The sequence below is a fragment of the Symsagittifera roscoffensis genome, chromosome 4 (genome assembly GCF_963678635.1).
Source record: "Symsagittifera roscoffensis chromosome 4, txSymRosc1.1, whole genome shotgun sequence".
Lineage (NCBI taxonomy): Eukaryota > Metazoa > Xenacoelomorpha > Acoela > Convolutidae > Symsagittifera > Symsagittifera roscoffensis.
The window spans coordinates 69,417,227-69,440,553 of NC_087065.1; the positions used below are offsets into that span (position 1 = coordinate 69,417,227).

The following is a 23,327-nucleotide window of genomic DNA, read 5'->3' on the forward strand; positions in this document are numbered from 1 at the left end:
AGATGATTATTTGTGGTACCTGATTTACGTGGAAAACAAAAAATAGAAGATAAAGTAAAAACAAGGATAGCCGGTTACTGTGCAAATACAATGTGTTCCGAGCATAGTCCTGAAAAAATACAAAACAAATGTTTTCAAATAAGTCTCGTTTTTTTTCTGTGTGGTGTGATAAAAGAGATCTGGCCAAAAACAAACACAAAATTAAGCTTAAAAGGCTATGCAAGTCGAAATTAAACCAAAAATTCGAACCGGTTTTTCTCGACAATGAGAAAAATTGTGCAAATTTTCAAATGTTTTTGAATCACGAGTGAAAGCGCTTTAATATGATATATAACTCAACCCATTTCGTACACATTTGTGGTACCTGATTTTACATGGGAAACAAAAAAAGAGAAACAACTAAGACACGCCTGAATAGAGTTCCTTCACACTTTGAAATTAGTCGGAACAAAAATTGAAACACACCCGAATCCAAAATTCATCCCTATTTTCAATGGTCGGAACAAAAAAAAATCGTAATGCTTCATCAGAAAACAAATCTGAAGAAGTAAACGAGCACCACCATTGCTTCGACTCACTTTAATGAGAGAACTCTCAAGACTTAACAGTTCATCATCAAGACTTGGTAGTCATTATATTTAAATAATTTTTCATTGGTCCAAACAAAATTATCGCTATCTAGAAAAATCAATTAGTAGTCTACTAAAAGCAACCAACAGGCACTTTTTTTGAAGTAAATTGAAGATTCTTTAATTTATTAACGCAGATCATGAAAATTTGCACTAACATACAGCATATTAGGCCCTAACCATCGCATCAAAATGAATCGGACAGATTATCTGAAGGGTGAAGGCGGCCTAACAGCCAACTTAAAAATATTTCAATTAAAAAAAACTGGATCAGTAGGAGGTTTCTTTGTTTCACTGGTAAACCCAAACATTGCCAAAAGACAGTTGAAAAATGTCAATGCATATATAGCTTTGAATTCCCAAAATAATCTGTGATTGAGAATTGTTTGATGAAACTAACCCAATTTGAGAACACTGGATGAAAAGCTATTTTTATTCCGTCAGAATCTCTAAAAATTGAAGTTTATTTTAAATCTAAAATCCATCAATATTTTTACCCTTTTCTTGTTATTTGACAGCGGAGTTTGCCTTCTATTTACCGAATGAACTTCATTGAGTATAAAAATAAATTTAAAAAAATGCGAGAAATCAAATTTGAGCGTGATGAAAAATTAAGATTTTAAGCTGAAAAAATAAAAGGAAGAGAAATAAGTTTGTTTAATACGTTAATTTTCTTTTAAGCACCGCTTACCCTTTATTGAGCAGCGCTTCTAACTTCATTCATTCGCAACTGGCATTTCCTTTCTAACCGCTTGGTTTACTCTAAAAAATAATATTTTTCTGATCAATTTGAATTTAACTTTTTACTTTTCACTCAAAATGAGGCTGAACAAAATAATAGCGACAGATATTAAGTAATGGAACAAATCAGTGGTCGAAATGAATCCCATGACAGTTTTGAAGTTGAGCAAAACCGCCGAGACAACATACAGCGCACACGCCACCGCCAAGAGTTTGATTCGAAAAGCAACACTGATTCCAGTTAGACATAGAATGCAGAACCCTGCCAGCATTTCTCCGTATGCTCTTTTGCCCGTCAGAGTTACCACACCCGCTGTTAGAACCAAGGATCCCTGGTACACCTCGTGGAAGTGTAAGCTCCTGATGATTGCCGTTAGAATCAGAGGCATCGCCAAGGACGCCGCGATGTTTGACAGTTTCTCGTGGTACATTGCCATTTTACCAGTTCCGAACTTCACTACTCCAAGCGAAGCTGCACTTCCGATTATTGTAAAACTGAACATTGCAAAAACAGAGCAGTATCTCACGTTGTAAATGGCTTGAACACAGCATAGTACGAGCACGAAATCAGAAAACGCTGTTGCATATCGAATCGGAGTCACCATTTTGAAATTAGTTTCTTAGCTTGACAAAATTAACTTTCAACAGAACTCAAATCTGATCTGAAAGTAACGAATGCAGTTTCATGAAGGAGTACTAACCAAACTACTCCGAGTTAAATAATTAGAGCTCGCACAGTGTTAAATGGCGACGAACGCCAACTAAATTAAACCGAATAAATCAGACCGAAAGCTTAATTTTGTTTATTGATAATAGTTCTTTTACTAGGCTATTATTTGTTGTAAAACACAATTCTGAAACATAAATGAAACAATTCGTTATTACAAAGAAATAAGTATCTGAAAAATATCGACGAATTGGGAACAATCAGCGACTACTTGTTGTTGGAAAGCAACAACAGTTCATTCAATTTTTAACTTTTTAATCTTTTAACTTTTTAATCAACTAATTCAGAAAGAAATGGAGATAATAACATGGGCTAAAACGGAAGATGATAAATGGAAAGGAAACATTTAGAGGTTCAACTCGACGTGCTATTCAGTAGAAATAGCAAACCCACTACTTCTAAAGCTGCACCTGAAAATTACAATAATTATCTTTATGGATAGCTGGTTGGAAGGGTGGCTACATGGATCGATGGCTGATTGGATTGACCGCTGAATGGGTGGACGGATGTCGAGATGTACGAATGGCTGGCCAAATAGATGATGGATCGATAGCTGGATAGATGGATGGACGCATGGATGGCTAGACAGTTTGTTGGATGAATGGCTGGACGGATCGCCAGCTGGGTTGATGAACGAATAAATGGCTGGCTAGATGACTGATTGGAATGATGAAGGGCTGGAGTTTTGGATGTCTTGAGTGATGGCTGGAAGGCTGGTTAGATGGATGGCTAGATGAAAGTTTGGATGGCTGGTTGAATGAATGGATGATTGAATGAATGATTAGCGAGATGGATGGATGTCTAAATCGAGTATCGATACTTGAATAGATGATTGGCTGAATGGTTAGATGAATGGATGGATGGATGGCCAGATGTATCGATAAATGCTTGGTTATCTGACTGAAAGGGTTGTCCGATGAACGGATAGGTAGTTGGAAGACGGAATGAAAAGTTGGTTAGATAAATGGGCTGTAAGATGGCAGGATAGATGAGCGGTTGGATGGTTCGTTGGATGTATTGATGGTTAAAGGAATTAATTTTATTAATGACTTGCTGGATGGATGAAATATAGTTGAATGGATAGGCTAGATGCGAGGATGGCTTGATGGCTGGATTGATGAATGAAAGGCTTGCTGTATAGATGACTGTAGGGACGAGGGCCTCGTTCGATGGATGAATAGCTGATTGGATGGTGGGCAGCTGATTGGGTGGTTACTTGAACGCGGATGGCTGGATGAATGGCTGGTTGTCTATATTGATGGCTAGATAGACGGATGACTTAATGAAAAAATGACCATATAGATACTTCGCTTAATGAATGGAAGGCTTGATGCATGAATGGATGGCTGGGAGGATGGCTAGTTGGATGGATGGCTTGATAGATAGAAAGATGGGCCGATTGAAGAAAGATTGGCTCAACAACTGATTGGATAGATGGCTGTCTTACTAGATGGACGGACGGACGAATGATCTGACTAATCGATGGCTGAATGAATGGATGGCTGCTTGGATGGATCGTGGGTTGGGTGGTTCGATGGCTAGATAGATGGATGACATGAAGGATCAAGGTCTACATGGAGGGATCGCTTGATGAACGAAACGCTTTGTGGATAAATGGATGGCCGAACGGATGGCTAATGGTATGGATGATTGATGAATGGATGGAAGATGAGCCGATTGATGAATGATTGTCTCACCGGCTGGTTTTTTGGATAGACAAATGGATTACTTCATGGATGGACGGATCTATACCTAGATGGCTGAACGCAAGGACGGCTACATGGATGGATGCCACTCTTGAAGTGCCGAACTCTGCACTGCCCTTCCCCTTCATTGAAGCATTCCTGTATTTACTATAACTGAAACGCGCAAACCTATGCTATTGCGCTGAACCGTTGTAAAGAGCTTTAATATAGCGAGATACGTGTAACGCATTTGATAAATATATACCGATTGGCTGACAAAATCATTGAAAATGACTATTTTAGAAAATGCGAAAAGCAATCAATCAGAGCAGTCTAATTTGAACAAAATTTGAGCCAGTTCTTTTTGAAAAACTTCAACTGTTTAATTTAGAAATAAAAAAATAAAGCCAATTTCAAGAACGATGTATGATTGACACTTGATTGAATTTATAATTACCCAGCGGAAAAAGAAATTTCAAATTAAGAAACACACGCACACTAATCTTCCGAGGAAAAAAGATTATCCTAAAGCTCTTTGGAAAAGAGGTAATGAGCCAAGTAGGTTTAAAAAAAAGGCTGGTTTGTTTTCGAAACAATCTCAACATCCGAAACTCCAAAAAAAAAGATGGTCTTAAAGCTCTCCAAACTTTGTTCCCTTTTCTCAAAAGTCTAGATACCTGACAGAACTTCGTATTTCTTACGCAGAGCCGAAGCTGCGCTTCGCAAACATTAGCAAGAACACGACAGCTCTGTAACGTCTGATAAGAAAAAGTAGAAAAAACTTCGAACTTATAAAAACTCGGCTAAGTCTCGGAATCGATCTGCCATAAATAACATCGCTTCTGAGCTTCGCATCACTTACGATAAACAACTAAGCTACAAAAATCAAAAGATAATGTATCTTAAACGAAAATTAAAAAACATAATGAATTTTTGAAGAAACTATGTTCAAAAATCAGAAAAAAGTTGCTGCGATTGTTATAGAAGTCAATTACCTTCAAACCTAAAGAAGGTAATCGCCGACCTGTAGACTAGAAAACTTACGTCCTCGCATTTGGGCTACGGTCACTTCATTAAAGGCAAATAATAGCCCAAGATGAAGATATCATATGCTATTAAAATGTCAATGCTTTGCCAGCAAAAGTGCCATCAAATGGGCACTTATATTTGCGAATTGGGCTGGAAAAAAATGGATTCGTTTTATAACACTACGCTTGCTAGTTAGCTTGGGCAATGAGACTTGTATGAGATTCTAGGATCGAAACCCTCAAAAAAGCGCTTACTTTTTCTCCGTAGAAGCCTCTTTGTTGGCCTTATTCTGCAATTGATCCATCTTTTTCCCAGTTTCCTCCGCCTCTTTTTTCAACTTGTCCCTTTCACTCACTAGTTTGTTCTTCTGCTTCAGTAACTCCTCCCTCTCCCCCTTCCAGCCCTCGTTCTTCTTCTCCAAGTCTCCTATTTTCCTCTCCAGCTCAACTCTATCCGCTTTCTTTTCCTGAAAGCCATAATTCAGCACATTTCCAGACTAGAAGTATTATAGATTGTCGCAATCACGAAGTTAAAGTTTTCATATCAGGGACAGTGAATATGGCAAAATATCTCCAAATTAACTCTATCCGCTTTATTTTCATGAACAAAATAGTTATATTCCATTGCTGAACTAAGAACAGTCGCGCCATAATTGATTATCTTGCTATTTAAACTCATTGATTTTTTAAACGGTGGTAAAGATTACTAACTTTGAGGGCCACGATCAACATTCTTTGCCAGTTTAATATATACATAAATCAACTTGTGAGAAGGCGTTTTGAACAGAAAAAGTCAAAGCCTCCAGCTTTGTTACAATTAATGAGCACATTTGAAGGTTATTGTTGTATGTGTAATAAAAACTATCCCTATCAGGAACGCAAGTTAATTGATCGCAAAATATAACGTTTCCATGAGTTCGACTGTTTTCAGATTGGATTAAACTTCAAAAAAACTGCCAAAAAAACTACGCAACAATTTTGGAAAGTTATACAGGATTTCCTTAAGTTTTGCGAAAAAACTCATCGACATCATTCATCATACGAGAAAATTTGTTACAGCAGGTCAAATCCTTTGGGCTGGTAAAAAATAAGTGTCATAAAATATTACCGAAGGATGTGGGATTTGCTAGATTGAATTCCTGAGGGGGGAGGTTGATTATTGAAGCATATACTGACTAACCTCTGCTGCAAATTCCTTACTATGCAGCTTTCATTGTTCAGATTTCAATTTTTGGTTTAAACTTTTTGTTACTCTATTATTGTTAGTATAATTAATTCGAAATATATTTAACTTAAAAGCGTGCTTATCTTTTTAAGGTCAGTGTCTTAGCGGGTATTACTGATGCCATTCTTCTATCCTCTCTAAGTTTGCAGTAAATTGAATAATTTATTGATTGAATGTTTTGATTCATATTTATCTATTGAATTATACTGAAGCATAACTACCTCTACGGTAGAGTGCAATTGCTCTTCTAGACGTTTGTTCTTCTGCTGTAGGAACTCGATCTGTCCGATCGCCTCTGTGAAGTCTTTCTCGAATGTCTCAATCACTCCCTGCTGACTACTCACAGCTGTCGCCAGTCTATCCTTCTCAGCCACAGTTTCCTTTATCTTCTCCTGCAACAACTTAGATTTAGAGTAAGCAATTTTTTCTGTTTGAACTGTTCACATACAACTTTACATCCTAAATGTCTATTTCAAACATGATCCAAAGGTAATTCATAGAGAATACTGTAACAAATCTCAATAATGAAAATTTAACTTTTCTGAAAATTATATGACATCTCGCGCTTCCCCTGTTTCAATTTGGGGATCACGTTATCAAGTTAACATCCTCTCCCCACTAGATTGACCAGGTTAAGAAGTTAATATCCCCCACCCCAGTTTTCAGTTTAGATCAAACTTGCTCAGCGCTGCGATTAAAATGTTCGATTCTGATGAGCTGAAAACTCTCACGTAGAACCAAGTAAACATCCTCCACCCTTAACCACTTTGGGGGATGTTAATTTGTTCCCAATTCGGATCATTTCATACCTGGCGATCATTCTCCTGTGAGCGCCATTTGCTTATCAGCTGGTTCATAGTCTGGTCCAGACCCTGTAGACTGTTGTCCTTCTTCCGGATCGAGTCTTTAGCCACTGCCAGTTGCTGCTCCAAATCTAGACACCTAAAATAGACACCAAATTGAAGCTCAAAATGAGAAAGGGTCCTATGTAAAGCTAAACTAGTACCAGCCTACTACATTTTGCTGCTCTTTTCCAGATCCACCTCCCTTTTGATTTTTCTGGAGCTCGATATACAATTGTATTGTAAGTCTTTTGAAAATAACTTTTGATGCTCTAAGCTGCAATAAAACGTGTAAGAGCTTGAACAGGTGAACAGATTTTTACACTAAACCTTACATGCAAATTTTCGTATGAATAATTTTTTGACCTTTTTTTGTAATTTTACGAGAGGGGTGGGAAACTGGAAAAGCGTCCATTTGGCCTAATCATCGATAAAAATAACAAGTACAGCCAGGGATGCTGCTTAGCTGACCTAGAGTGAAGCTCTTTGATCTGGTCCTCGCAGTGTTTCCGCCTCAGTCTCTCCTGTTCTACCTGTTCCCGCATGTCTTCCGTCGGAGTGTCGGCCCTGTCCGATCCCCTTCTGTAGCTGAACGAGGCATCTCCACCTGCGTGATGGCCTACTACAAGAAACGACGGTTCAAACGAATGTCTTTTCGACAAACTCCGCTTTAATGAAACGAACTAGCAACTTTTCTCATGAAATACACAAAGTCGAAACGCCTATGCTAAAAATACATACATTTTTTTACGTTAGCAAGGAAACTTTCAGCTGGAAATGATTATCATAATCTGCAATCTCTCCAAGACTATATCTCACACAAATCATTTGCACTAAATCTTACAAACTAAGCCACTTGCATTTAAACAGGTCTTACTTGAACCATTGTCGATGAAGGACACTTCGTTTGAATTCTGACTTTTACTCCTCCTGTCACCGACATCCAATGCAATCAAGTATTCATCCAAACTACGACACTCATTAACTACTCTCTCGTTATTGCTTCTTGCTCTGTTCTGGTAGTTGAACATTTCTTGTGAAACACCTGTCATTTTTCCATGACCATTCACATTACTCGCATGGTGCTCAGCGTCGTCTCCTTTGCAATTCGAGATCTGCAACTCAAAAGTTGCGTCTTCAGCAAGCATTCTGTCATACATGGCCTGTTTTCTGCTCGAATCACCGGCTGAAATGCTATCGTTCAGATTATCACGAGGCGCTGCATCTATTGTGCCAACAGCTGTGTTTTGCTCTTCTGTGTTCTTGTCGCCCTGATTGGAATTTGGTGCGTTTTTGGCCAACCTGGAAGTTGAGTGGCCAAAGTTCTGAGCAATTGTTTTTGCAGCAGCAACTAAAGCATAATATCATATTACCAGATGAGAGATATATATCATTTGGGAAATAATATTGACTTCATCTTTAACTTCAAAAATATATATTCAAATGAGAGAAGCTTTCAGAAACTTTTTAAACCCATTGCTATATTTAAGGGGAAGGATCAGCTTTATTTTCCTTTTCTGGTTAGAAAAACCGTGTTTCTTACACGTAGCATCTAATCATATATGCATTCCACTTGGCACTTTTTTCGGTTGATGGGATGGTGAAAAAACCGACATGAGGTTTAAATGTCATGACAAAAATGTCACAGAAATAAACCTGCATTTCAAACTTACTTTGCTCTTCATTTTCAGTGTTCAGATGAGCACTTTGATCTCCGGCTTTTCCAGGAACCAAAATATCTCCTGAACCCTGTAGGCTGGCAGACAACACGACAGGGGCCATTTCAACTTCAGATGAAGATGCACGCTGGCTGTTGCGCGAAGCTATCACAGCAAACGATTCTAATAACACCGCAGATGGTTGCACTGCGGCAATACGTCGACCTGATGCACGTGTCGATTTGAGAGAGGCTGTTAAGGCACTGTGAATAGTAGTTTCCCAACGCTTATCGCCGCTACTACTTCTACGTTCTATGCCATCTTCTTGAAAAAAAAGAACTTAATTAAGATTCATGAACACATGTAGATTCCAGCTTTTCATAATCATTATAACTAGCGTGTACCGCACCTCCGGTGCTTCGAATTTTCAACAAGTCAAAAAACGATTCTTTGAGTGTACTCTGACAGCACCCAATTACAGGATTCGTAATAAAAAATTTTGCAAAAACTTTTAATTCAAGTTTTTATACAAGTTTTTCTATACGTCACATCTGGGAAACTGAAAGCAATTGAGCAGTCGCATTTGGAAGCAAGATTTGCAACTCCTGAGAGTGCTCATACAGTACCCAACTACAACGTTGGGAAATTCACATTTTGAGAAACTTCACCTTGAGTTTTGTAAAAGAAGTATTTTTTTTTGAAAACCAGAAAAAAATCTCATCTCAAAAAATACCAAAATTTGAATAATTTTTTTATGGCAATAATTGCAATCTTTGAAAGTACACAACTACAGGGTTGGGAATTTCACTTAAACTAATTATTTTGTAATTTGAGTTTTCTGAAAATTTCCAAAAAAATAACGAAAATCGTCGTACCTCTAAGAAAAATTGATTTGGGCATTCTTAATTGGAGGCCGAATTTGCAACCGCTGAGATTAGTCTGACAGCCCCCTAATTGCAGGCTAGGAATTTCAAACTTTCAAAAAAAATTAATTTAATTTTCATGAAAATTTTTTTGAAAAAGTTACAAAAAACGTCATATCTGGAAAACTGCAAGATTTTGAGCAGTCCTATTTGGAGGAAAAATTTGCAGTCCTATTGGGAGGCAAAATTGGCAACTCCTGAGAGTACCCTGACAGAGCCTCACTACTGAGATGAGAATTTCAAGTTTTGCGAATTTTTTATACCTAAGTTTTCTGAAAAAATCCTAAAAAAAACGTCACATCTCGAAAACTAAAAATTTGAGCAGCCACATTCAAAGGCAAGATTAGCAACCCCCTGAGATTACCCTAACAGATTCCAATAACAGGATGGAGATCCTCAAAGTTTTGGAATTTTTTAATATTTAAGTTTTTTAGAAAATTTCAGAGAAAATCATAAAAAACGTCATATCTCAAAAACTACAAGGATGTGAGAAGTGAGAATTGAAGGCAAGATTCGAAACCCCTCAGAGTACTCTGGGGATTGCGAAACACGCAAAAATAATACGTTGAAAAAGCTTAAACATGGCGAGATAGCGAAGCCCGCATTCAAATATATAATAGATAGATAATAGATGAAAGTTAAAAAATTAGGCGACGGGTAGACAGACATAATCAAATTAATTTAAAAAGCAGGTATACAGACAGACTTAATTTGGCCTCGAAAAAAATACTGACAAATAAATGACCTTGCGAAAAACTAATTGAAAAAAATTCTTAAGCATTGCAATATATGCTATAGCTTAAACATGAAAAAAATTCTTTCGTTAAACATGCAAAATTATTATGCTTAAACATGGGAGATAGCTGTCACTCGCATTTCAATATAGTATAGATAGATAGATTTAGATAGAAGTCGTTCCCGTCATAACTCCCCCAGCCTAGTAAAAAAACGGCTCTTTTCCAGTTCCTCTCCCTTTTCAAAATACCGAATTTTATGTATGTTTTACGTGTTATTACGGCTAAATGCGTGATGTTACGCTGTAAAGTATGAAGAACAAAACTGTTCACAGTTGTCGATTTGTTCACCACGCCAACCTTTATTGCATTATGATAACGTTAAATAAGCTTTTTAAATTGAATTTGAAAGGGAGGGGGAAACTGGAAAAGAGCCAAAAAAACTTTTTAACCCTCCATAAAAAAATTTATTGGCTCTTTTTCCGGCTCTTTTCCAGTTTCCCACCCCCCCTCCCCTCGTAAAATTACAGAATAAAACCTTTTCAAAGTTGTTCACATGGCGTTTTGCATGTTAAAAAGGCTGTACAAATTTGTTCACCAGTTCACGCTGACACGTTTTAACGCAGTTTATATTATGAATAGTCATTATTAATAGACTTTCATATAATGAATTTCAGAAAATATCAAAGAGGGGACTCTTTTTCCTCCCCCCCCACCTCACACGAGCTTCAATATATTAGTGTAACGAGTGGTTTTACGAGGTTATGTATGGAGACCAAATATGTTTGTCGTAGCCTTATTAGTCCGTATGTAATTTTTCATTACAATTGGACAATGTGGTCAACAAATTTACATGTAAAAGTTTGCAGGTGGGGGGAAAAGGAAAAAGAGCCAAAGGGGAACTGGAAAAGAGCCCGAGGGGTTTTACAAGATGAAGTATGTTTTTCAAAGCCTAATTAGTCCGCATACCAATTTTCGTAACAATCTGATGTGAACAAAATTTTAATAGTAAAATTTAGCTGGTGGGGAAAAAAGCCATTTTTATTAACTTGAGGGGTTATAATGGGAAAGAATCTAATTATATTCGTGCAGGTTTTTTCAGACACCATTCTCGCCTCTGAAATTTATCGAAAGTCTTAAGTGAAATGAATTTTCATGTTGAAAACTGCATCCAAACGTGTCAGCGTGAACAAAATTTAACAACATTTCTTACACGCAAAATGCCGTGTGAACAATTTGTTAACAGCTTTATTTTGTAATTTTACGAGGAGATGGAAAACTGGAAAGGAGCCCACGGCTCTTTTCCAGTCCCCCCCCCCTTTGATATTTTCTGAAATTCAATATATGAAAGTCTGTTTAAAATGACTTTTCATATTCTAATCTGCGTTAAAAGGTACCAGCGTGAACAGGTGAACAAATTTGTACCGCATTTTTAACATGGAAAATGCCGTGTGAACAATTTTTGAACAGTTTTATTTTGTAATTTTTCGAGGAGGTGGGAAACTGGAAAAGAGCCGAGCCCACTCCAGAAATATTTGCTCTCCATACTCACCGTTGCAACACCACTGGTTAGAGCAATTAAATTTATTTTAAAAAAAGCGAAAAAGAAAAAAAGTGCAAAGTATGTTGTTAGGTACGAAGAACAAATTTGTTCAACATTGTTGATTTTTTTCACCATGCCAAGTTTCATTCCATTATGACAACGTTAAAGTCATGTTTCGAAACTGAAAAAAAGGGGGTGGAAAAGAGTCAAAAATCGTTTAGTTAAAGGAAAATCGATTTAATATTTGTATTGCGCAAAGTTCAGCTAAACTACCCATTTCACGCACTAAATTTCTGTCTTGTTTGGGCTTCAAACAGAAAAGATGAAACAAGGCTCTTCTCTACTTTTCCAAAATTTATATTCTCCAAGTTGTTTTGTGTTCATTACACTATGGCTGGTTTAAAGCTAAATACGTGATGTTACGATTTGTCAAGTATGAAAAACAAATGCGTTCACAATAGTTAGTTTGGGCTCTTTTCCAGTCCCCCCCCACCGAGTTTTAGGTTTGTTTTACGTGTTATTACGGCTAAACGCGTGATGTTACGCTATTAAGTATAAAGAACAAATCTGTTCACAATTGTCGATTTGTTCACCACGCCAAATTTCATTGCATTATGACAACGTTAATTAAGCTTTTCAAAATTGAATTGGAAGGGGGGACTGGAAAAGAGCCCGTTAAATAAGCTTTTTAAAACTGAATTTGAAGATGATGGGACACTGGAAAAGAGCCCTAGTTTGCTCAGCATGAAAATTTTTATTGCAATATAACAATGTGAACATGGTTTTTCAAATGTCGAGAAGGGGGACTGGAAAAGAGCCAGAATCCATATGACGTTTTTTCTTGGAACCTGATTTAGAAGGTACCGCGTCGGAGTGCAGTCTGTATTTATGACAACCGCGTATTCATACTCGTCAGTAAGTAGACAAAAACCATATTAACCAAACAGATTTGAGATGAAAAGGCAAACTTAAGAAATGAATAATTATTAATTATTCATTTATTCCTTGTCTCAATTCTGATTGGTTAATACAGTATTTGTCTGCTTACTGGCGAACCTGAATAAGCGGTAGTCTAAATACTGCTACGTAACCACCGCGTCGTATTGTTTCACCTTATTTTGCGTGGAAAACAGAAACCTTTGGTCGTAGAAAAACAGAAACCTCGCAAAAAGAAACTTTCTCACCTCAAGCAAATAGGTGAAAATTATTTTAAATTTGCCTGAGAAGAATCAAAAATCCGTTAATTAAAAACAAATTATGGCTTTTTTACGGTTTCCCATCCGCTTCGAAATATACAATTGTTGAACAGCTGTTTTTACGGCAATTTGCATGTAAAAAAATTTTGAAAATTTGTTCACTTACGCTGACACGTTTTATCTCAGTTAAGAACCTAAAGTCATTATTAATAGGCTTTCATGAATTGATTTTCAGAAAACATCAAATGGCGGAACTGGAAAAGAGCCCAAATTATACGCGTAGATTTAAAATGTCGACAAAAAACGTACCAGATTCTGCAACTTTTCGCATTTGACCATTGCATGAATTAAAATCAGTGAAAATAAACTCTGGGTCTGACTACTGAAAATCACGTGCAAAAGTTAATAATATCCTAGCTCTAATAGCCTTATTAATGTTTTGACCATGCAAAAAACGAACTCGGGTGTGTCTTTTACTTGCAATCAAGTGCCATGAGAACGTCGTGAAGGTTCTCATGAGAAAACATGAAACGTCGTGAATGTTATAAATGTTTGGTTGTAAAGAGATTCTTGAAGTTGTTTCGACGGAGAGTAAAAATATTTTAACAATTTTGGGCTCGTTTCACTCCCCCCCCCACACTTTTCAAATTTTGTGCTTTTATAAATGTTTGGCGTAATATAATGGCTAAATTCGTATGTTACGAATCATACGAAGTATGAAGAGCAAATCCGTTCACACAAGAGTTAGTTTGTTCACCATGCCAAGTTTCATTGCATTATGACAACGTTACAAAAGTTTTTCAAAATCGGAAATTAAAGGTGGGGTGTGGGGAATGGAAAAGATCTCATTTTTGTTATCAGACCACAATTGGACTATATGTATCTAGCATTGGTATGGTCTTACCCAACCAGTGCACTGACCATCGCATCTTATCTGACCTTTTGTAATTTACCTTTTTTGTTTAAAAAACTATGTATAAGGAGGTGCAGATCGCTGCGCAAAATTCAAATCATCGACAACTCTAACTCATGAATTCATCAAGATCCGTTGGCTCATCAACCGTTTTCCCACCATATGACATGTTCTGTTTTTCTAACTTTTGTCCACTTAGTCCATTTTTCATGAAAATTGGCATGTGCGTGAATTACTCAATACCACACATTTTTCCGAATATTGAAAATAGAAACTGTCTGCGAGTGTGTTTTAGTTTATTTTATGTTTTCCACGCAAAATCAGGTACCAAAAACGATCAACGGAATGGGTCGAGTGATATATCAAAGTAAAGTTCGCTCGGACAAAACATACCAACGGAAAGTAAAGCTAGATCATAAAACCATACAAATATAATATAAATGAATATATATGTTATATATAACGACAACAAACAGGAAAGTCGTATCGCATCTCGTCTAGGAGGGTGTTCTCTACTGAATTTAAATAATTTTTTTACTGATTTTGGTTTTATCGGTTATATTTAGTTGTTTGGTATTTTCTTGGTAATATACTACTTTTGTTTGGTTTCCTGAATATCGGAAGATGTTTTTGGTCACAAACCACTTAAGGAACGACGGGACGGCCAATCACCCAAACCCCGCACGATGCGTGAATTTTAGGTGACAACAAGGTTAAAAAGCTAAACCGGGGAATGCGGAAGGCTTTCGAAATTCGGGCCACCCTTCACTTTGTCGAGGAAATTTTTGACAAAAAGTAAATTTCAAACGTTTTCGCAACTATGTGCATCGTCAGGATTTTTACATTAAACTAATCTAGATGACGATAGAACATCAATTTACAAATGTTATTTACAAAAATTCACAAAAATTTTGGTTCTTAACAAGTAAAAAAGTTTTTGCAAGTATACTTCAAGTAATTTCAAAACATTTTCTGAAACTTAGCTTCTGAAACTTATGTAACATTCGCCCGGAAGATACATATCGACGGATAACAAAACTGAGTCTTAAGACGACTGGCTAACGTCTAAACAGAGCTTTGCATGCTTTTCACCGTCTCTACCAAGCCAGTACTTTTCGGTGGTCTTTCCAACATCGGGTCGACAAAAACGTTACTGTTCTCCGGCTTCGACCAGAACGCTCAAATTAACTTAATTACATGCAAATAGTGAGCTCATGGCTGGGTCTCAGTATCCCCAGACCACGAGGTCACTCCTAAAAACAGGGCTACTACTTATTATATTACTATTGTTTTTGTTCAGTAGATAAAAATCATCATCTCCATCGAAGATGGATCAACCCTTTTCCCCAACTCCTAGCTTCTCATCCTTATCAAAATGAATCTAGATATTAATTAAATTCAAGTCAGGACATGACAGGAAGCTAAAAGTTTATGCAACAGGATAAAAGTTTCAGTCCCGAAACCCTTCCGGATTTGTGAATCCACTGAATCAAGCTCCTTAAGTTCGATTTCACGATAACACGGAAGGCTGGTTTTCACCCTTCACCGTTGTTCGCAACGGCCTTGCAACTATTGTAGCAGCACAATAGTTGCAACTCGGAACGTTCTCTGTTATTCGTTGTCGTTTTTTATTTCGATTTTCGTCCTGTTCGCAATCACAGATAAAGTTGTTCTGTTTTTCTTAGTTCTTTTTGCTAAAATGGCTGTTTCTGACGTTTCTCAGAAAAGGTACGTCATCACTTCGAAAATTTAAAATTTTAAAATACTAGAATATTCCAGCCCTCGCCGTTCTGCTAATCATCCGAATAACGTCGTTAATCCTTCAAAATCATTAACTCGGAAGGTTCACTGCTAAAATTTCGAAGTCTGCAGAGATTGCGATTTGTCCATTCTGGTCGAATGTCACATACTCCCCGGACAGTCCGGTCAATGTCCTCATTGAATCACGCAATGTTCGCAAAATAGATACAGTGTCATCGAACAGAATTTACAAAATGCTCGAAATTACTTTTATCCACGTCACATCGACTCACTGCAGAATATAAATGGCATCATACTACATCACTATAGCCTTCAAATTCTTTCATTAATCTGCACCTTGAGGATATGACTTAAGATAAAACAAATTTTCTGACTTCCAATGTCAATGTCCCGATTAAAACTTTTTCTCTTAGATTTAAAAGGTGTTGGCTTGCAGGACAGTCCTGCCAACCAACAAGCTAAAATTATCATACTATGCTTCTTCCCTTCGGAAATCTTGCTTGTTATTGTCCTGAATATTAAAAATAAGAAACTCTGTGGTTAGAAAGAACAATGAAACAATCTCCCTCTTCGAGAGATTACTCAAGCCTTCCACGTCACCACAAAGTGATCAGTCTTCCTAAGTGATTAAAAACAATCATGCAGGCTGGAATATTTAAATATACTCTTCCCTTAAGCCTTTCTAAATAAATAATAAGTGTCTCTAAAACCACTTCTGCTAAAATCAAAATGCAAATTTACAAATGCAACAATTTCAAAACTCAACTAAATGTTTCAGTTTTCAATTACAACTTGGTTGCTTGGTTTCTCACTTGAGTTTTTCACACTTATAAAACAATTCTTAGTTTTAACTTTTCTTCATCACTCTTTTGTTCTCTTCTTTTTTCGTCGTTTAGAAGTTCTGAAACTTCTAAATTCTTCTAATTTTCTTTCTTGTTGCCTCTTGTTTTCTCGACCATTCATCAATGTTCCATTTCTTCCTCCTGTGATACTGACTCCGCACTTTCGGTTTCCGGGTCTTGTAGCACATCGTTGGCTATCCTGACGCTGTTGGAAGCCGTCCTCCAACACTTCTGCTCTTCTACCCTCTGTTTACAGCAAGGTAGGGGATCCACGTTGGATTCTCTGTTTCTGCAGAAACTGTTGTGGAGACACAACGTCACGTTTCTCTCCAAATCTTCTTTCAGCATCTCTGCCTTCTCATTTCCACTACGCTCACTCGTCCTGGAAATTCTTTTCGCGGCGGTGGTCACTGCATTCCGATGAGTCATGAGAGCTCGCTTGAAAGCTCCTGCTCCAATGTCCAGCAGATATTCACTGTACACCCTGCCGTGCTTCGACATATGCTTTTTCGCATACTCGTACAACCATGCAGTCATGTTAGCTCTGAACCATGGCATCAACCGTTTTCTCGCCCATATCTTCTTCACTTCCATCGGAATGTTTAGAACTTTGCACATTGTCTCAAAAAGATCTAAATCTTTTAGACAATCTAACTTCCGCAATTGTTCTCTCGTCGGCGCCTCCTGTCTATTATTTTCTCTCACATGAGCTTCCAGCCATCGTATCGCCATCATAACTCCCACTATCACTATTGTTACGGGCTGTGATGAATCTGGTAAACCCATGGAGAGCAGCTCTCCAGAGTCCCAGATCAACATCAGATTACTACGCTTGGGATACCACCAGGTCTGCAGCAAGCAGTGGCAAGGAAACTCGTCATGCGTCAACATGATGCTCCTCCAATTACGTTTTCCCGAAGCTTCCAGCAATGGTTCCAGCAGTCGTTGGACATTGCCGTGATCACTCGATGGTCGTCGTCTATCCCCGTTTCAGTTTGAACTGCCGACTGAAGTTGGACAGTTCCAACCCCAGCACTTCGTCCAACACTAACATGTGTAGCGCGTGGTGCTTGAATCCTCTCATCGCGTTTGAGATATCTGACCATACTGCAGGCAGTTCAGCCTTAAGTGGCCTCAGGTTCTCCAATTCTATCATGCGATTCGGGGCCGATATGATCACATCATATTTTCCTTCCGAAAGTAAGGCTACCATTGCATACACAAACTTCAGTCCATCCGGGAGATGTGCATATCCCGGAGACAACGCGAATACTACTCTCAACGCCACTTTATTGAATGACCCCTCCTTCGTCGCATCCACCACCTCACCCATCGACTCCAGGATGTCTTTTATTGCTGGCCATACTGCGTTTTCTGCTGTTGCAGGATCTCTGAGCCTGCTCAGAAAACCTCTACTGTGTAGATGGTCATTGATGCCAGCAAACACAATCGTTATTGGGTTCATGTCTGTCTGCCTTTGTACCCCTATAGCCAAAGACACTGATTGCAATAGGTCTAGGTCAACCGCGGCGAACATTATGACGTCCGGCCAAAACAAAGACTTGGAGGTGTACACGAACTCTGAATTCGCTACTACCATGATTTTGGCCTTCCTCATCTCTGCTTTGTCATAGGCGGCGAAGATGGTCTCATCTTTCTTTATCGCTGTCAATCCGCCATATCTCTGGGCATCACCATCTTGGTTCACTAGTTTTGGGTACACTCTCTCCACATTGTGGTTCAATCTCACATCTTGCAACGGTCTCGCATTCACTGGTCCCATCGTGTTGTTAGAGGGCAGTCCCTCCAAATCAGCAAATCTCAAGGCCGTCGTGGAGCTGAAATTTATGCTAGCGGCTATCAACCAGTCTACGCCGGTTATCGAGTACAATCTGCTGACGGATAGCATCGCTCCATTCAACATCCTCCTTGCATCTTCGATGAAGCTTACTCTCTGCAGGTCCAGCTTCATTAGTTCGTCTTTGTATATATGCCAAGGAGACGGTACGGATCTCGACCACAACAATGAGCCTCTGCTCGGTCTTTCCTCTCGACTGGTACTCGTCGTCTCCGATTTAGCGTCCGATCTAGATGTGCCTGCTACTTCTTCGATTGGTTGGTTGACAGGTCCTATCCTTCTCCTAGGATGAATTGTTCTCCTCATCGGTGCTTCTCCCAACCGATCCTGCACGTCTGTTCTTCGACCTGGTTCACTGGAGCTTTGTTGCCGGTAATTCGTGACGGCTGGGACCGTACCCAGGCGTGTTTCCAGGCTAGGAGGCACAAAGGTGGTAATTACCGCATCACTCACCGTTCCCTCTTCCTTCAGCACTCCTGTGTCAAAGATTTCTGCTTCCAGCTCCTCCAACCGTTCTTGGAAGACTCGATTCAACCAAGCTTGTCCTTCGATACTGTCGAAGTGGATGCCATCTGTGGTCAGTCTGGCCTGATCCATGGCTCTCAACTCATGTTCAATGTCCATGAGGATCATCCTTCCGGCATTTCGATTTGCTAGGTTCCTCAAGATGTTGTTCCATCTCATGACTCCCTCGTTGTGCCTCCTTCCTGATGCTGTCAGGCTTCTCGTATTCATTGGCACAGTGCAAACGGTCAGTACCGCGCAACTGAACTTCTGCCAGAGGGTAGTGAACAAACACACCATCATTGACTCCCACAGTGCTTCCTGCTCGTCTGATCCTCTGGAGATGTCATTCGTCCCAACTAAGATCATCACATTGGGAATCTTCCCTGGATTCATCACTTCCACCATCCGATATAATTGGGCTATCGTCGCACCTCCAAAGGCCATCACCGTGGTGACCCACGAGGTCCTCAAATTCGACAGCACTCTGACTAAACTGTCTCCCAATATCAGGTGAGATGTCCCGAGTGGTGGTTGCTGCAGGTTCACAGCCGGGCTCCAGGTAGCTCGATTGAAGCAGGCCCTCGGATCTGTCTCCGGAACTCCCGTGAAATTGTACTTCAATTGATTATTCTTCTGCACGTCTATTACACGAGACACTTTCTTCGCTGGCATCTTTCGTACTTTCCTCTCTGGGATTCTCGAGCTCCCCATGAGTGGTGTCACATTACTTATCCCTTGTCTGATCACGGTCTGGGAGAGTTGTACTCTGCCCGTATCGTCAATCGTTCCATAGGGTGCAGTCACCCCGGAACCTGGCGCATTCTTGTTAGCGACCAGTCGTCCAGCTGTCTCTATCAGTTTCCTCACTGTCTGTTCTACGACGGGGTCACCCAAGGTGTCACTAGGATCCGGGATCGTTACTCGATTTGTTTGACTCATTTCTCCGTTATTTGACTCATTTCTCGAGGCGTCAAGAGCTCCATCGGGGACTGCCCACGAGGAATATCCCTTGCAGGTATCACTTTCTCCACGGCCGTTGTCAACGCCACCTGCTCCGATCGCTCTTTGTATTCCTGCCTTAAGCGTTCGATCTCTTGACCCTGCTTTTTGTTGCAGTCTTCAAACAACTTTCTCCACATGTCCCGATCTTCCTCCATCTGGAGCATGCTTCTGGTCATCTCGTCCAGCTCCTTCTTCGTACTTCTCAGCTGATCGTTCATCTCGTCTAGATCTTGTATGGTTTGGTTCGTCTGAACCTTCTGTGTTACTTTCGCCCTTTTTGGTGGCACAGCTGCTCTCAGTTGTGAACCAGACGAGGTCGCCTCGCTGTTCATCTCCCGATGCATTCTCGTCAACCCAGGTTTAGGCTTAGAGGGCATTGGCATCTCACCTGGTTGGTAAGTCCTAGAACTTCCCAATCCAGGCTCATTCGCCAAGTCACTCCCTGAGAGAGCCCCGTTTCTCCACCTCATCACTCTCATGTTCGGGCGGTCTAGTACTCCTCTTTCTCCATATGCTGCCATCAACAGGACTTCCGTGGGGCGGTCCCCACGGTTGTCGTGCCCCAAGATGTTGATCAGGGCGGTCAGCAACATGACCACCTCTGGGTCCTCCAGAGCGAAGTCTCGTTCGATCAGCCGACGATAGATCGCATCTACCATCGGTCCTACATATGCCTCTGCCAGGTCCATCAATTCATCCAGGTTGAAGTTGTCCATTCTATTCTTTTCAAGTTTGATTTGATTCGATTCTTTGACTCAAGTGAGTAATTTAAATGATCAATCAGGATCTAGAAAAGAAATCACGAATGTCACACTTGTCAGTTTCACCTTAACATATATCGTTAAAATTTGCTTAAAACAGTTCAGATAAAAAGATATTTATCCTATTAAAATCAATTGGTTTCTAAAATTTTGAAATTCGACCTAAGATTGGACAGTCCAAACTTTGGATCTATTTCCAAGATCGTCATTTAGTTGTTCATGGTCACTAACCCCTACTTACCCATGATCTTAATAACCTAACACATAACATAACATAACACACATATCACATGCAACTTAGTCTTTGACCTAACACTCTTTCGCACATCACTCAGCCTATACTTAAGTAATATTTCTTGTGTAGATATACTTGTATGTTCGTATCAGAGAATATCACGTGTACAAGCGCGTACAATTCCCGAGGATGTTGTCTTCCTCTGTTTGGATCGTACACTGGAAGCGAGAGCTCCTTCACGTCCATTTCTACAAGGAAGTCCTTCAGCCTCGTCAAAGACAAGACTAGGTTTTCTGGGTCCACGTGCTGCTTCTCCGTCGCCCTCGTTACCAAGAAGCATAAGTACTTTCCCGGTATCTGCGACACCGCTGGAGGTAAGGCTGCTACGCCCCCTATCCCTGGTCTTTGCTTCCAAAGGAATTCCACGTTTTTGTATTCTCTCTTAAAATCTGCCGCTAACGCTGTCCTAAAACTCATGTCTGCGGTGATTGCTATCGCACATGTTCTGTTTGTGAGTATGAAATCACTGTCTGTTAGTATTATGTTACTTGAATATTCATTTGGTAAGTTAAAATATGACTCAACCACCCTGCCTATGTCAGGTTTCTTAGGTTCTTCGCCTGTTTCTGCTTCTAACTCTCCTGTTTCTCTTGCTATTCTCAATTTTTTTATTATCAGGTTTTCAGTGTGGGTAAGTCCTACCCCCACTCCCCGGACAAAAATATCCATCGGCGTCCCCGTCGATCGCATACCGGATATCAAGTCAAGGTTAGAAGCTGGAATGAGAAGTTGTCCTTCCTGGGCAGCCCAGGAAGGATCATCTCGTTCGATCTTAATGTATTTTGCGCTTTCACGATCTACGTCTTGAATCAAAACGCTGGTCTCTTTAGGGTCTGATGTCATTTCGTTCAGCCACTCTAAGACACGCAGATTCGTCAGGTCCTGTTCATTTGACTGCCGTTGCTCATCGTCGAATTCTACCTCGGGTTTCGACCAGTCGTCAACCCACTAATCGTTGTGATCATCGACTATGTCAATGTCTTGTGACACGGTTATTTCCTCTAAACCCACTACTTCCTCCACTATTTTCTTTAGATCTATCCTATCCACTACAAAGTCGTCACCGTAAGGATTGTATTTCTTTCTTGGTCTCGTCCCGTCCTTCTGACGAGTCTGCATCGTGAACGGAAGATCTGGTTCGAAGTTCTTGGGAACCTCTGTCTGTTCGGGATCCTGCCAATCTTCCTCTGCGTAGGGTAAGGTTTCATCGTCCGCTTCGATCTGTTCGTTTGGATCCAGGTCCAATGGTGTATCCGTGCCTTCCTCTACGACTTCGTTTCCATCGTTCTTCTCCCTGGTGCCTTTTTCATTGACCTCACAAGCAGGGTCCATCATTAGATAATCCCCTTCTTCCATGTCTGCAGGTATACACCAGTCTTCTGTCGATGGATTGTGTGGCTTGATGTTCTCGTAGTGGGCGGCTCGGCCAGTACTCAGTCTATAAAAACGTCCCTCCTGGTGCACCTCCGTAATCATGAAGGGTCCCCTCCACTTTTTTAGAAGCTTCTTTGTTCCTTTCGGTGGTATAACGTTCTGAAATACCCATACGTAGTCTCCCACCGAGTAGGCCTTTGCACCAGCTGCTTTCTTGTCGAATCTTTTCCTCTGCCTTGCCTGTGCTTGCTGAGTGTTTGGTCTACACAAATCGTTCAACTCCTGTTGGAGTCTGATCACATCCCTCACGTAGACCTGTGGGGACGTTTTCTTTCCCTCATATTCTGGGTAGAAGAAGGTTAAGGGTAAAGACTTCTCGTGTCCAGTCAACATCATGTGTGGACTGACTCCAGTGGTGGAGTGTTGCGTGCTGTTATATGCCCCCATCACCTGTGGAAGGTATCTGTCCCAGTCGGTCATATACCTGGAACAGTATACTCTCAGCATCGACACTAACGTCCTATTCTGTCTTTTCACTAAACCATTCGTTTGAGGGTGGTATGTCGTGGAGTGGGCCTGAGCGACCTGTGAGCGTCTCATAAGCTCTTTCGTAAGCTCTCCTACGAAAGCTGTTCCATTATCCGATTGAAACGTCATCGGACAACCATGTCTTGCTATCCACGTGTTGATCAGGTGGTCGCATGTCTCTTCCGCCGAGGCAGTTATGCAGGGCACGGCCTCTGCATACTTCGTGAAGTGATCTATCATGACCAAGACTTGGTTATAACCGCTGTCTGTCATGCATATCTTCTGGTGATCTATCTGCACCACCTCGTTGAATTCAGACGACTCAATCGATTGTAAAGGAAATCGTAATTTCCTTGGATCCTTGACCTGTTGGCATGACAGGCACGCTGTTACCCATTTCTCACATGCCTTTTTCATTCCAGGCCACTCAAAGCGCTTCAGGATCCTCTGATACACTTTGTCGATCCCTTGATGGCCCATCTGATCATGCGACCTGAATAATACTTCTGTCTGATAGAGTTGCGGCAACACTATCGCGTTATATTTGTATAAGAC

General features: G+C 40.1%; 2 protein-coding genes across 2 annotated transcripts in view; one reads left to right on the forward strand and one right to left on the reverse strand.

Moving 5' to 3' along the window:
- Positions 1–23,327, forward strand: part of LOC134845118 (ectonucleoside triphosphate diphosphohydrolase 6-like) — a 344,283-nt gene that overhangs the window by 169,234 nt on the left and 151,722 nt on the right. The window lies entirely within an intron of this gene.
- The window catches only part of LOC134845201 (microtubule-associated protein futsch-like), a 135,035-nt gene that overhangs the window by 82,676 nt on the left and 29,032 nt on the right, over positions 1–23,327 (reverse strand). The window contains exons 2-7 of the mRNA XM_063862097.1: positions 8,551–8,859; positions 7,755–8,228; positions 7,349–7,499; positions 6,845–6,977; positions 6,257–6,427; positions 5,066–5,277 (exon numbers count right to left, since the gene is read on the reverse strand). Of these exons, the coding sequence (XP_063718167.1) occupies positions 5,066–5,277; positions 6,257–6,427; positions 6,845–6,977; positions 7,349–7,499; positions 7,755–8,228; positions 8,551–8,659 (1,250 nt within the window). The 5' untranslated portion in view covers positions 8,660–8,859. The remainder of the gene's footprint in view (positions 1–5,065; positions 5,278–6,256; positions 6,428–6,844; positions 6,978–7,348; positions 7,500–7,754; positions 8,229–8,550; positions 8,860–23,327) is intronic.